The sequence below is a fragment of the Dermacentor variabilis genome, unplaced genomic scaffold (assembly GCF_050947875.1).
Source record: "Dermacentor variabilis isolate Ectoservices unplaced genomic scaffold, ASM5094787v1 scaffold_14, whole genome shotgun sequence".
NCBI lineage: Eukaryota > Metazoa > Arthropoda > Arachnida > Ixodida > Ixodidae > Dermacentor > Dermacentor variabilis.
In genome coordinates, this window is record NW_027460302.1 from 3,220,991 (window position 1) to 3,235,717 (window position 14,727).

The 14,727-nt window shown below is 44.2% G+C and overlaps 1 protein-coding gene across 1 annotated transcript in view; it reads left to right on the plus strand.

Annotated features, from left to right (window-relative positions):
* Positions 1–14,727, plus strand: part of TSG101 (tumor susceptibility gene 101) — a 100,945-nt gene that overhangs the window by 30,781 nt on the left and 55,437 nt on the right. Inside the window, exon 6 of the mRNA XM_075677878.1 lies at positions 2,227–2,373. Within this exon, the coding sequence (XP_075533993.1) occupies positions 2,227–2,373 (147 nt within the window). The remainder of the gene's footprint in view (positions 1–2,226; positions 2,374–14,727) is intronic.

Below are 14,727 nucleotides of genomic sequence, written 5' to 3' on the forward strand. Positions count from 1 at the left end.
CCACGGCGGCCGCATTTCGATGGGGGCGAAATGCGAAAACACCCGTGTGCTTAGATTTAGGTGCACGTTAAAGAACCCCAGGTGGTCAAAATTTCCGGAGTCCTCCACTACGGCGTGCCTCATAATCAGAAAGTGGTTTTGGCACGTAAAACCCCAAATATTATTATTATGGCTTGATCTAATCTGACATACCATTATTTGAAACTATTATTTGGAACTACACTTACTGTTACCACACTTACACCAATATCTTGGGGCCTCTAACTTGATCCAATCCTGCTTGCACTGGACATGTAGAGTGTGCATTTTTGTGGTTATGGGACCCCAGAGAAACCACAAGTTGTAAAGCAAGACATTTAAAGGGACATTAAAGAGAAAAATGATTTCTTCTGGATCAGTAAATTGCCTCTCTACTACACCAAAAACACCACTCTTACCACGGTAAGACGCTTGGTAAGCCAGAAAAAGCGCAAGAACGAAAGACGGGTGGGCGATGCCCCCTTGAAGTTCCCACACCTGGTCGCTGTGACATCATGGATTTTAATGGCATCTTCTACGGCCTACTTAATTATATAGCAGTACAGATTGACTACATTGTGTTTAAAAGGAACCAAATATTCAACATGGCAAGTTTCAGGAACCTTTACTCAGCCAACGTGGCCCAAATGTGAAAACATACTTTGGAATCCCTGACGTCATACTGATGTACCGGCGTCGAGGTTTTGCTGCGAAAATACTGATACTTCGACCTTCATTTTCTCGTCTAATAATCAAACTATTATTTTGAAATGACTACCTGCAATAGTACAGTACAGTTTGTTTCACTTTAGTGTCCCTTTAACTCTTTCCCTACCATGGGAAACTAAGTGTTTTTTGTAGGATATGGCCACTTTTTTCTTTTTTTTTTTCTGAAGGAACTACAGCACTCAATATTTTATGTAATACATAAACAAAAAGCAGAATGATTGCACTTTTCATGCATAAAAGCTTTATTAATGAGATGTATGTCATGAAACAGATATAAATTACCAGAATCAAGATTGTGGGATAAAATTGAACAAAGTTTTGTAAAGGCACGCTTATATGTTCTAGGGAAAAAATGTAAAAAAATAAATTATGAGATATGCAAAATGTATTGGCCGTCTAATAGGCGCTACCTCCAAAAAAATCAAAATTTTTCCTTGAACAGGTATCCTACTACAAAAATTAAATGCAAGCACTACAGTTCACTGGTACACCGGGCTGGCTTACGTCATCGCCGCTTTCAGGGTCAAAGTCTGACGAAAGGGCAGCATCCTCAAGCTCACTGCTGCTCGATCCGTCGATACAATCAGCCACAGGTGCAGCAGAATCGTGAGATCTGCCAGCGGCACGGAAGGTCTCAAGAGTGGTATTTCAAACCATCGATAGCAGACGGCCATTTTTGCTTTCTACTTTGACGATCGTGAAAACTTTGGAGTGCATTCAAACATCACCACCTGGGGAAGAAAAGCAAACTGCTCATAAAACAAAAATATAGTTTTCCTCCTTCACATCCAATAGTGCAGTCTGTCCGTGAGTGGTGCAGAAGGTGTCAAAAGCGATGTTTCAAACCATTGTTAGCGGGCTAACGATGCCCAATGGGGGTGGTGTGGAAAGATTAAACGGAAGTGCCGACTGTCAAATTCACCATGTCTTGCTTTCTGAAGTTTTGTGTTTCTTCTGTGTTGCCATTACCCAAATTATGAATCCATGCCAACTTGCCCAAGTTTCCATGCCTCTAATTCTGTAGCATTGAATTCTGATGGCTGGTCATTGGCATCCATCTCGATGCCGATGAGAGTTTTACCTTGTCTGTAAATGTATGAGTGTTTGTGGAAGTCTGGGTTACCAGAGTGGTGTATGACTGGTAGGGAAATCTTGTGAGATAGCACTTGACCAGAAAGCACACAAAGATAATACTGCAGTGACTTGCATATTCCATTTAACTGCAGCAACATAATTGTTACAAGTGGTCTTTTTATAATTTTCCTTCAACAATAATACTGACACAACACAATATATCTTGAACGCATTGTGATTTGACAAATCATCACCAGTTGTCACTACTATCTTTGCTGCTGCTGCCCGTGGCCTTCGTAAACTGGTTATTCATAAATGGTAAGAAGTTTGCAGAAAGCTAAATCTGTGTATTGTTGATGTTGGTGCAACTGTTAAGGAAACTGGCTCCATATTTTCCACGTGCAGCTGCAGGCGGAGGCTTCTTCCGTCCCACGACGGGGGTGATGCCACCGGCCGTGGGGGGCCAGCCTCCGTACCCAACATCGGGGACGGCCATGCCTCCTTATCCCCCAGGAGGAGCCACCAGCATGCCTGCACCATGGACACCGTACCGTAAGGGTGCCGTTGGTCGTCCAGCGAAATTACTCTATTCACACACATAAAAATTTGTTTGCCCTCTTGTGTAACTAATGTCCTTGAATAGGGTATTTAATGCTAGCCTTGTAGTACGTTGTTATTTTATTTAGATGTATCATGACTAATGTGTTCTTGCATTTTTCCAGATACCATACTTGTTTGAATTAAGGTGAGGTTTTTTCCTGGAAGCCTTAGACACAAAGTCATCTCCCACCTTATATGCGAGGCTAATTACCGTTTCAATATGGCAGCAGCAGCGCCACATTTCTGGCTTTCAGGTTTTAGATGGCTGCATAAATTGTAGCAACTAATAAACCTTGGCAGGTAATGCAGTGTCGTACGGATAGCTAGAAAAATTTGATGCCAAAGGCAGGGTACGGGTTATAACAAATTTCAGCTTGTAGTTTGGCTTCACGGCAGCGTGGCATGCGCTGCCGTAAAGCCACATCATAGAGTGAAATTCATGCTGCTACAAATTGGCATATAACCCACATCAATTGTTCTGATTATTCTGGATGTTTCCAACTGCAGTAAAGGCTAGTCCAATCAGATAATTCGGACTCGTCCTCAGATCCCGACAGGCATGTGCATTAAATGCAATCAAATTCTTGTTAATCTGGACGTATTTGACAGTACGTCGGTTAATTTGGACAACTCTCGTAGCTCGGCGAACGCGGAGCTCTGCAAACCTGTTACGCAAAAGAGCAAAAACGGGGTTAGCGTTCAACCGAAACGAAGCGGCGGAGTCTACGTGGCCATAGTCATCAGCAGAAATCGTATGGGAGTGACAGTAACACTGGAATGCTTTGTCCCTACTTGTGCCTTTAATGCCTTTATTCTTGCGTTTACTGCTGCGCATAACACCACGTCGGCTACGCGCCTTTAAACTGTGTAGTTGCCATCCATGATTACTTCGATGGTGATCTGCAGCGGTTGCGGCAAGCAGTAGTTTTGTTTTTACTCGGTGCAAAGCAGAGAATTGCAGCTTTTGCCCTGCCATTGAGCAAAATAAAAGCAGTATTTGCTCAGTCATTCAGTAAATAAAAGCATGTTGATGTAGTAAGCAGTTGTTGTTTTCTCGATACCCTCAATAATTCAACATTCGCTTAATTCAGACATTTTTTTCAGTTCCGTGAAATATGAGGTAACAAGGTTTTACTGTACTCAATATTTCAAGCATTCCCCGCCAAGTCTGAATAATCCATCAGCTACTTTATATCGCGTTTTATTAGTGTTCATACTTGTTAATTTTCCCAGGACCCCCAACAGCATCCTCGCCTGATAATCTTGACCTCCTTATAATTGAATAAGTGTTGGTATGTGTATAGAGGAGATAACAGGTCTTAGTTATATATTTATGGTTTTTAATATAGGTAATGTCTTTTAAACATTGCCTACAGTACATACAGGTGATATGTCGCTTTGAAGAAGACAATTCTACTTTGTCAAAACGTTGGCTCCCGCTTTTACGTTGTTCTCGGTTAGCTAATAGTCAAGACGATTGATCATAAGGCAATATTTGAAGCCAGTCATTCGAGCATAATTGGGCTTACACAACCAAAAGCTGTTGCTACCACTTCCTGCATTCTAACGAATTCCGGACAATTTCACTTCAAACTGAACTATGGATGAGCGCAATGGTCGGGCCTCATCGTTCGGAGAGCAGGAAGTGAGCGTCCGTACCAGACCAACGATCGCAGTGACACACTGGGCTCACATGGTGGCTGCCTGGTGGCACAGTGCGTGGGTTGATTGTGCCTGCTCAAAAGTGAGAATCATCTTGCTCAAGGTCAAGATTGATACGCTGTGACCACATTGATGCATCACTCACAGCGTCCTAAAGGAGAAGAAAAAAGAAAACTTCAGCTGCATGTGTGAGGCCATGTTGAAATGGCAGTGAGAAGCTGTGCTTGATAGGAGGAAAGACAAGCGGGGCTCACTCACGGCCCAGCGTCTGGTTCAGCTGGCGAGCTACCATTGCCGGGGGAAAAATGAGTGCAAGTGATCTGGCCACGCTGCCTTTTTTGTCTTGTATGTTTGAAGTCAAGATTTCGAGAGTCAGACACAAAAATTTTTGTCGCAAAGAACACATGGGCTGGCACCAAGGCTAAAAAAATTTATACTTAACCAGAATTTCGAGATATCAGAGTTCCAGTTAAAGAGAGTTTGCTGTATGTCATAGTTAATTTAAGTTTGATGCCATTGCCAGGACCAGATAACAAGTCTGAATTATGTGATTCTTTAAATTATAGAGTGTCAAATTAATTAAATTTCATTCCATTATCTAATTCTAAGCAATGGAGCAATTCCTTGCATATGCTGTGCAAACGTGAGTGCTCTTGCAAAAGCTGACATTTCACCTGAAAATTGCTCAAAATTTCCTCATTTCTCTGATGTTGAAAAAAAAGTATTTTGGGCATTATCAGCTTCATCAAGCAGGAACACTACCGGTTATTGTGCTTCCTGGGCAGTGTTTTTGCCGTATGGGCTCATTCATGCTGTCAACTCGCAGAGGTCACACAACCAACCGCACGGTCACAAATAATCGCTTTTGTCGAAAAAGAGCTGTTTTGGGTCATTAGCTCGCTGCTCAGTTTTTCGATCACGCGACTGCAGTTGCAGAGTTACTGAACCAATCAGCAGCACAGGAGGAGTGGATGTTTACATGCTGACACCTATTTTACGTGATGATGACAATGTGTGCAGACACAAATGGCATCAATCGTGAGGCATTTCAGTGTGGCGATAGAGAAGTAGCGCTTGCCGGTATGAACATCAAATCTCTCCTTGATCATGCAGTGACGGCTGGTCGAGCAACCTCTTCCAGTCGGTGGTGCAAATGCACCCTAATTGTCAGCCCTGTATCATCATCATTAGAGAGCTTTAGTTTATGGTAGTGACTACAGTGACGGGGCCCGGTACTTTAACATGTGCACTACAGCGACGGGGCCCGGCACTTTAACATCTACACTACAGAGGCGGGGTCCGGCTCTTTAACCACATTGACATGTGACAAAAATACGAACGTATATATGGACATGGTGATATAAGAACGGTAATCGAGGTCCCATGACCGCGATCGTGTATGACAAAACGTGGAGAATGGCGTTTTCGCAATTTCGCTATGTTCCATGTTTGGGGCCCTCCTGCATACACGATACATTTTTGTTGCACATGAATATTTTCTCAGCGATCAGTGATTGAATCTCGATACATCTTGCATGAAGGTTGGGCTGAGAAGTGTATTCTTCGTAGCACGTAGCTCGTGGAGAAATGTTTAGGAATTTTTCCCAGAATAAGAAGACAACAAAAGAAATAGTGTTTGAAACAAACAAGTTTTTAGGCCTACATCAGAAAATACTCAAGCATGACAAAAAAAATGTGCATGCAGGAGGGCCCCAGACTTGGAACTTTGGGAAATCGAAAAAATAGCATGCTCCATTTCTTCTCATATAAAACATTTTCCCAAGTAAACTAGAGCATTTCGAGCTAAGGGTTATTCCTTTGTGTCAACATATTCGCCCACCACATATAAAAATTCTACAGAAAGCAAGAAAATGGTAATGGGACTTTGATTAGCGTAATCTGAACACGCCCATATTGAGAAAACTTTGCATAATATCGAAAATTTCACACAAGTCCGACAAAACCACACCTTACTTTTTGGCGCAGATGTGACAGACACACATTTAAAGTGCAGCCACTTCAGGCACGCGTCACACCCAATGGCGTTATCATGAACCCTTTGTCGACCTGCACTACATGTCCACGAACTATGATTACGCTTCTGAGTAATTGTTGCAGTGAGTGCGGCCCACCCATCATCGGTGAAATAGTTCCAAATTTCACCTATCTCAACTCTGTCGTCCAGAACTGCTGAAGGAACATTCTCAGGGGCGACTTAATTTCTTTTTCACCAATCTTGTGTCCCCTGATAGCCTTTGGAGACATGGAACAACGTACCCTCCAAAAAAAGCACAAAAATTAGGCAAAGCACGACAATCACATTTATTAGCTATAAACCACTGATTTGGTGCCTGAATTCTTGCTTGGTGTTCTCTTCTTCGCGGTTTGATAATTTATGTAACTGGTGATAATTTTTATGCATGCTGTAAAAAAATTATTTTTTTCCCTGTTTTTAATTTGCTAATGTGTTGCATTCATCCTCTGCATTGATCCCCCTATGCTTGTACCAAATGTTTATTATATTTCGCATCCAGACCCATCCACTAGCATGCGGCTATTGGGTCCAGCAGTCTTTTGCGTATGCACTGTAACACCTATGATGATGATAATAAAGAAAGAAAGAAAGTTTACTGGAAGGGAAAGGAAACGGTACAAAGCGCATTAAAAAAAAGGCATGGCGCATGTTGATGCTTGTGTAGCACCAGACAATGAATACTGCACTGGATTAAGAAAAGGAAGCAGTGGGTAATTGCTCGCTTAGAAGATCGATAAGCATCCAGTGTGATGCTACTTGAGAAATAATGATATTGAAGCTTCGAAGATTTTAGAAGAAAAGAAAAAGAAAACACTGAATCATCGCGACAGCACAGCACAAGTCGCCATATAGACGTCGAAGTCCCTAGCTATAACGAAATTATTTTTGAACAGCTCTGATAGTTTACATGCAACAATGGTTGCTTGCGTACGGTCAAATGCTCATATACTGCGGCATAAAGCTCATGGCATGGTGCGAAAATGCTCTCACAGCGAAAGTGAAACATATTGTGCACGGACATGCATGCAGATGCGCAGTCGGTCACCGCAAACCCGTGCGATCGCGGCATTGAAGCTTCATTCTGTGATGCTCCGTTTGGTTACACAGACAGCCCACTATAAGAACTTATTTCACATAGTTTTCTCTCAGCGATTGCTACCTTTAATGCAAGAAACCAGTTTGCGGGAATCGGCCGCGGCAACCACGCGAAGTGTCCCAGCCTACCGTACGTATAGGTAAAGAGATAGACTCTGTAAACAATTCTGTGCCTTCTGTTTGTCCAAGATTATTATTTTAAAGGTAAGGTGCTTCTGTCATTTCGAGAGTACTTGCAAAAATGTCCAGGAGAGCTCCCGCGTAGTATGTTTATTTAGCGCCGGTAGCTAAGCCTATGCGGAGCGCGCTGCATTATCCCTCAGACTACGCAAGTGAGGCTCTTCCGACAGATGGCGACTCCGTAAGTCCTCGCCCCCAATGCCGACATTGTTATAGTAACGGCCCCGTCGCTACAGTGTTGTTGTTAAAGTGCCGGGCCCCGTCACTGTAGTGCAGGTGTTAAAGTACCGGGCCCCGTCACTGTAGTCACTACCTTAGTTTATAGTTTAGTTTAGTTATAGTTTAGTTTATAACGCAAGACACTTGCGTTAGCATTAGCGTGCGACGCAACACTAATGCCACTAAGATAGGCTGCACTGCGCAGCACAAAATAATCCTTTAAAATAGCGGAACGAAGTGAAACGTTAACTCAAACATATACGACACCATCTCAATGTCCGTTTGAGTGGACTCAATTAAGGGGGGATGTGGCAATGAATTTTTTTTTATTTATAGGAATAAATTGACAAAATTTGGCATGCAGGTGTGATTTGTTATGCGGATATTATAACTGAAATCAGTTTTGAGCTACCTATTATAGTTCTTGAGTTAGAACACTTGACATCCTCTAATCGTCATGCCCCAAATTAATTAATTAATTACACATAAGTTTGTCAAGATTCACATGGCAGCATGTTCAAGAAAGTCAATTATGTGCAATAAAGCTATTGGTTTATTTTTTAAATGCCAAAATAAGCACAAAAGCTTTTTTTTTTAACTTTTCTGTGCATATTGTCTTACTAACAACCTTTCCAAAAATCCGTTATAAATTTTTTTATGAGGTGCAGATGAAAATGGGGGAGGGGGGGACAGCTTTATTGCACTCATCGATGTTTCACGATCTAAGTGCAAAAGACATTTATTCATTCATTCAGACATTCATTCGGTGTGAAATATCACTGGGATGACTGAAAGCAACTGCACAAAAAAATGAAAAGTGAGAAAACGGAGCTCAAAGTTCTATTTGCTGGAAACGTCAAAATATTTACTATTAGCACCTAAAACCCATCTGAAATGCAGTCCTTGGCCAGTGAGAACACATTTTCTCTGCATTTTGAGGTAATTTTTCGCTTCATTACAGCAGTTTCACATGCCTTCGTTGCCTTTTTGATACATCGTGCATCCTTTTCAGCAGCCTGCCGCAGTGAACACGATTCTGGACTGTATCCCAGTTGCGACGTGATTGTTTGCAGTGCTCTTTCACAGCCAGCATTGAAACGGCAAACTGCATTTGCCACAGCACTTTCAACACCCAGGAGTGAAGCAAACTGATTTTTTTATTGGAGTGACGAAATGACATTGTTCAGCGACTCGATGGTGTTCTGTGTTCTGCCTTGCTGGCATCTTTCAAGGAGTTCTCTTGCAGATAGTCGCTTATATATAGGCAGGAGTGCAGCTCGGACATGTGCAGGAAGCTGCAGCTTGTGTGCAGGGGCTGGTTGACCTGAGGCCACCGCAGAATTAAACTTGCACCAAGAGTTCATGCCAGTGGGACAGTGCTGATGATGCGGCTCGTCATTGGTCAATGTTATATGGTGAAAAGTAGCCATGATGGCCTTTTCCATAGCAGGCACATCATTTGGGTTACTTTTTATGGCTAAGCCATAATAATTTGTGAGTTTCTTAATTAAATTCTGCGTTAGGCGGCCCTTTCCACTCTTACCGAGCTCACGGTCCTTGCTCTTGTTTTTCTCAACAAGGTTGTGCAAAGCAGTTCCCATTCTTTGTTCACGTGATTCACACACTCTTGTTTGTGTGTGGGTATGAAACCATACACCTTCTCCTCACTGAGGGCAGTATAAGTGCGGCTATCCCCATCACAAAGGACATTTGTGTAATGGAGCTGGTGTTTCTGAAGAGACCGCTGAAACATGGTTTTTGCCGCAATTATTTTCATTTGCCCTGCACTTGCCTCGGGTATTTTTTTGGCATTGTGGTCGGTGTTCTTCATGCCACTCTGAATAAATACTATCTCCAGGCTTGGGGCCAAGGGAACGACCATGGCAATGATTGGAGGGGACACAGTGGTCCAAGACAAGGCCAGAATATAGTTCAATAACAGAGCCAACACCAATGTCACCTTGTCATCCAACTGCCATCAGAGATCACATCAACGTGGGGCGCATCCAAGTTCCCTATAGATCTCGCGCACCTTCTGTGCACTTTCGGACTCTATTGTCATGGCTGCTGAGGCAGTGGCAGGATGACTATGCTTACGGTGCAGCCTTGCAGTCCTCGATGGGAAATGTCCATGTGGAAAAAAACGTCATTCAATGTGGCTTGCTTTTTGCCTACTGACTGCACAGCTCTCAGCGGACGAACATTCACTTCAAAAGGGTTGATCTTCTGAGTGCCAGCACATCTTGGGGATGACCACCTTTTGCTTATCATTATCACCCCACAGTCATCACACAACAGTTCCATTTTGGTCGCAAGCCCAAGACGTGGCCCAGTTTCGACACGAATTGGTGTTTTCCCGAACTAATTGCAGCTTGCTGCAGAGAGCAGCTTGTTTAAGAGTGCTGTATATACTATGAAAAATGATGACTCGGGAACCACGTCGTCGGCGCACTCTCCTTCTTTCAAAAGCTGAAATTTCCTCTTTGTTGCAAAGGTAGATGACAGCGCATCCAAACGTCCGCTCTTGTCTCCGTTCGTTTCGCAATCTCTTCATTCGTTAAAATTGGAGCTGAAATCCGCAGCTGAATATTTGATGCGACATCTGCTCAAGCCAATGTCACATTGCCGTCACGATCACGCGCAGGTGCGCCTTCACCACCGCACGCGGGTGTGTCGTCACCACAGCCCACGGTCACGTTGTCACCAGTGCACGCGGTCGCATAGTCAACACAGCCCACAGTCACGTCATCAACACAGCCCATGGTCGCGTCATCACCACAGCATGCTGTTGCGTCGTCAACACGGCCCACGGTCACGTCATCACCAGCACACGTGGTCAAGTCATCAGCACTGCACGCAGACGCGCTTCCCCGATCACCGACGTGCGCCGGTCGCATCTCGTCGACACGGGTGGCGGCATCCGCTTCTGCGGGTAGTTTTCGTCTTCTGTTCCACGCCTTTCGTCATTTTCCATATGCGTGGGCCATTCGGAACTTGCTTCCTTTGGGGCTCATCACGGAACACGCCCGTTAGGGTAGTTTGGCTGCCACGATGGTCAAGCACAATGAACGGAATGTGCAAGGCGCTGCTGCGCCAATGTGCGTGAGTGTGTTTCACGGGCAATTCAAATGTACAACAGCCAATAGGAGCACTCCATGTTCCTCGCGTGACTACTGCGCCCAATCACGATGCCTCTTTTACCTCTTTTTCGCTCGTGTATGCTGGTTTTATTTTTCGGGGGAAAAATACGGCTCTGCAGCTATCTTGAGTTCCGATCTCTCCTCTTTACGATGATACCAAGATGGCAGCACTGGGTCATCGGATAGTCAAGCTATCTGCGGTGCGACAATGCCTTTCGAAGCCCGATTTTTTTGCAATTTTTGATGACAGCACTCTAGGAAAGTGCTGTTTTCTCGATTTCTACCCCGTATTTTGTTATAATAGTTCACCACGAGGCAAAAGAAGGTCCGGGAATCACGAAAAAGAAATAAATAGGAAAATTGAAAATTTTGACCATGTTGACCACTTCAATTGCCGCGTCCCCCCTTAAGACGAACACCTAGGAAGTTGATGTCATCTTCGGTCGTGAAGCACGCGTGCATCATGCCCAAAGCATCGACCGTGCTTCACTTTGTTTTGCAGCAGAAAACGTGACACGTCTTGGCTTGACTTGTGGCCATATCCTTTGAAACGGGTGAATGAATGAATGAATGAAAAACTAGATACTGGCTGTGGCAACATCTCGATGCAGCCACAGCAGACACGGGCAAACTGTCTCATTAAATCTACTTGGCCGCCAATGAAGAACACGTCTTGAAAACGGCGCCCGTTTGGCACCAGTGTGCCGCTGTCGAAGTGTCATTGCACAAGTCTAAAGCAAGTACGAGCATTAGTGAGGAACGAATGAGCCAAGCAGTGCAGGCTGATGGCTCGATGGATCCGAAGCGGCCGGCTCTCACTTCGATGGGCGCCCTACATAAGGCTCCCCTTGCAAGTATTAGCGTTGAACACTAAGTCACTAATAACTAGTACTAACTAACAGTAATAGCTTACGTCGTAAGAACCCCAGCCCCGTTTACGTACAATGTATGCACAGTGTGAGGCGTTCAACGCTAACTCCTTGCGTTTGGTGCTATAACCTACACTAAAACTGTCTGTTATTGTTTCCCTGGTGTCAGCTATGCAGTTTTTCATGTCATTGTCACCGCCAGTACAGCTCTTTATAGTGTCAGAAACGTCATTTGCAGCTTTGTCTAGCTATCAGAGCCACCTCCTTCAAGTCTTCTGATTTGGGCCTCTCACTGAGTCAAGTAGCAAGCATCACAGCGTGTATGGAAGTTTCGCAAAACACATGGCGAGTACTTTCTTGTATGGCGTCTAGCGACATAATGATGTCAATGTTGGAGCAGCTGTGCCAATTGAGCCGAGAGTGGTTCTTTGCGCCATCCTGTTCCAAAACATCATAGCGGAAAAAAAGCCTGTGCCAGAGAAGCATAAAAGCCGCTTTGCTAGTTTTCTAGTTAAACTGATTTAACACTTGTTAACCCGGATTGCAGCATTGATATGCATAAAGCCTGCTCTGCTATACTTAAGGAGAGTGTGTTGGGAGGTTAGTTGGTAAGACGTCTTTTCTGAACTTAAATTGCGCCAGGGATCAGACACCGAGGTAGAAGACAGGACGAACACGTTCCGAGTTCATCCCGTCTTTTTCTACCTCGGCTCCTCGCTTCTGGTGCAGTTTAAGTTCACAAAAATCTGCTATATTTGATGGCTATTGCAGTTAAAATTGAAACCATATGATGTACAGGTGTACTCTTGACACTGCACCAACATTCGTGCCGAAAGGTCATTTACCACTGCGACATCAGTGCAATTACCGTATTTCCATGTTTATAAGCTGCATTCCTTTTTTTCTTCTGAATTATTCATCGGTGCGTCTGATATAATGGTGCGACTTATATGTTGTTGTGCTTGGTTTTTTTTTTTTTTTTTTTCGCAAAGAACTGTCTTCAAAATCGGATTGCATTTTATTGCCACACGAAGAATGCTGGGTTGACCTCCTCTAGCAGTTGCTACAGGTTGTGTGCACACTATGGAGGTATCAGGTTCTTCTCATGATTTAGTTGCCAAGCGCTGTGCAATAAGGATAGAGCCGCAATGCGAGCGGCGACAGGCCGACCACCACGAGTCGACCAACTCTGAAGTCGTCGCATCTGCAGATTGCTTTCCAGATAAAGCACGCGCCGCTGCACAAACTACGCAGTTGCTACCAGAGTACCTTCACTTCCACGCTGCTTTCCGGCTTTCTTCCCTTGTGCAGGATTTGGCTCACCATCGCATGCTTTCAGTCGCACATACAGCATATGGCGCACGGGAACAGTGTTATCGCCCTTGGACTTTATATGGACCACGGCAGCAGAAATGCACCTGGAGTCTCCATATCATTGCTATCGCAATTCTGTAGGAATGGCACCAATACGCTTTGCATGTGACCCGCATTCACGTAGTGAAGCATCACCATACTTTTTGAAATCACTTACCAAATGAACAGGTGTGTCTTATACACCAATGCAACTTATATAAGCTTTGTTTTTTTTTCCAGAAAAACTACCGTGTTGTGGGGGGTGCGACTTATACAAAGGTGTGACTTATAGACTGGAAAATACAATACTTGCATAGCCAGTATGGTGATTTAGGCAAGTTGGTTATTTGTAGTGAAATTTTTCATAGACATATGAAACACTACTCAAAGTATTGCTTCATGTGTTCTTTGCCCCTTCTTGTCTTTGTGTCTGTCAGCACTAAAACTTGCATAAACTGTGTGCACTTTTTTTTTCTGTGGGGAGGGTTATGAACAGGAGCAGTCTCAAATCAGCAGTGATGTGTTATTACAGCATGAACTTCTTATAACAATCACCACCAGAGTTGCAAATATCTGCAGTATAAGTGGGACAACATTAAGAAAAAGTTTTCAAAGCCTGCACAAGTGTAAAACACTTAGACCAAGCAAACAGACGTATCCAACAGTCGAAGCATGCGACCAGGGTGTTTGTGTCCTTTGAGGTCTACCAATGTTAAAAGTTTAACACTTGACGATCGACTTTTACTGACTGTCTTTGCATGAAGCGAACGAAGCCAGAAAAAAAAAATTCACCAACGATTACGATACTCCCTGATGCGAAATTTTGAGCACAGTTCTATATGTGTTTTTATATTGTGTGTCAGCATATCGTTTTATGATTACATAGGTACACGGTTCATATTAGGAAAAGAGCGCTGTGAGTAGCGTAGCAGGTGCGGGCAATCCATCTCGTCTGCACATTGCAAACGGAGCATAGTGTGGTGCGACTGCTTTGCTAATTGGGAGATCGCCAGAGGCAGTGCATGGGTGACCCATAGGTGCAATTCACAGCAGCCGTCGCAGACAAACCCCCGCTCAAGTGCCGCTTTGTTTCCATATATGGTATTGGTGGACATGCTCGCCGCATGCCTTATCGATGGCGTCATTGGTGAACAGACGACAGTGCGCTACTCTGGCACCATCTCGTAGCAGTCGTCGCCGCAGAGCTCGTCTTGCACGGCAATAACCTTTCCTTCTCATGCTTTCACCGTACCCTCCTCCTCCACTTTACACTTCATGGTTCCGCTGCACCCTCTTCTGAACTTTCCTCCTCTCTCTCTCTCTCTTCGCTGTCTTTCATCCCCCGCTGCACTTCGCATTTGCTCTTTCATCTTTCACGGTGCTCGTTCGCTCGGTCACGTCGAGGACGCCGACGCGCAAAGCAGGAATGGGTGCTTAAGAGCTGCGCTCTAAGCATTTACTTTGCATGCACAAACTGAAAAGCCATGGAACGGCCTTGCACATGTTTAGTGTGTTTAGCGTAGCCCACAAGATTGACCGTGCATGATCTCGGCGAACAGGAGCAGAAATGCAGAGGTTTCTCAATCGCCTACGCAGCACCCACATGTCCATAGCTTCCACTTATGCAAAGTGACTCATATCACAGGACTTGTACAGTGTTCTGCCACCATGGCTGGCCCACTCTTCCCTTAACACAGCGGATGCGTTTTTTTTTACTCTTTTGGCCATTCTTGTGGTTAGGGTTTGACTTCTT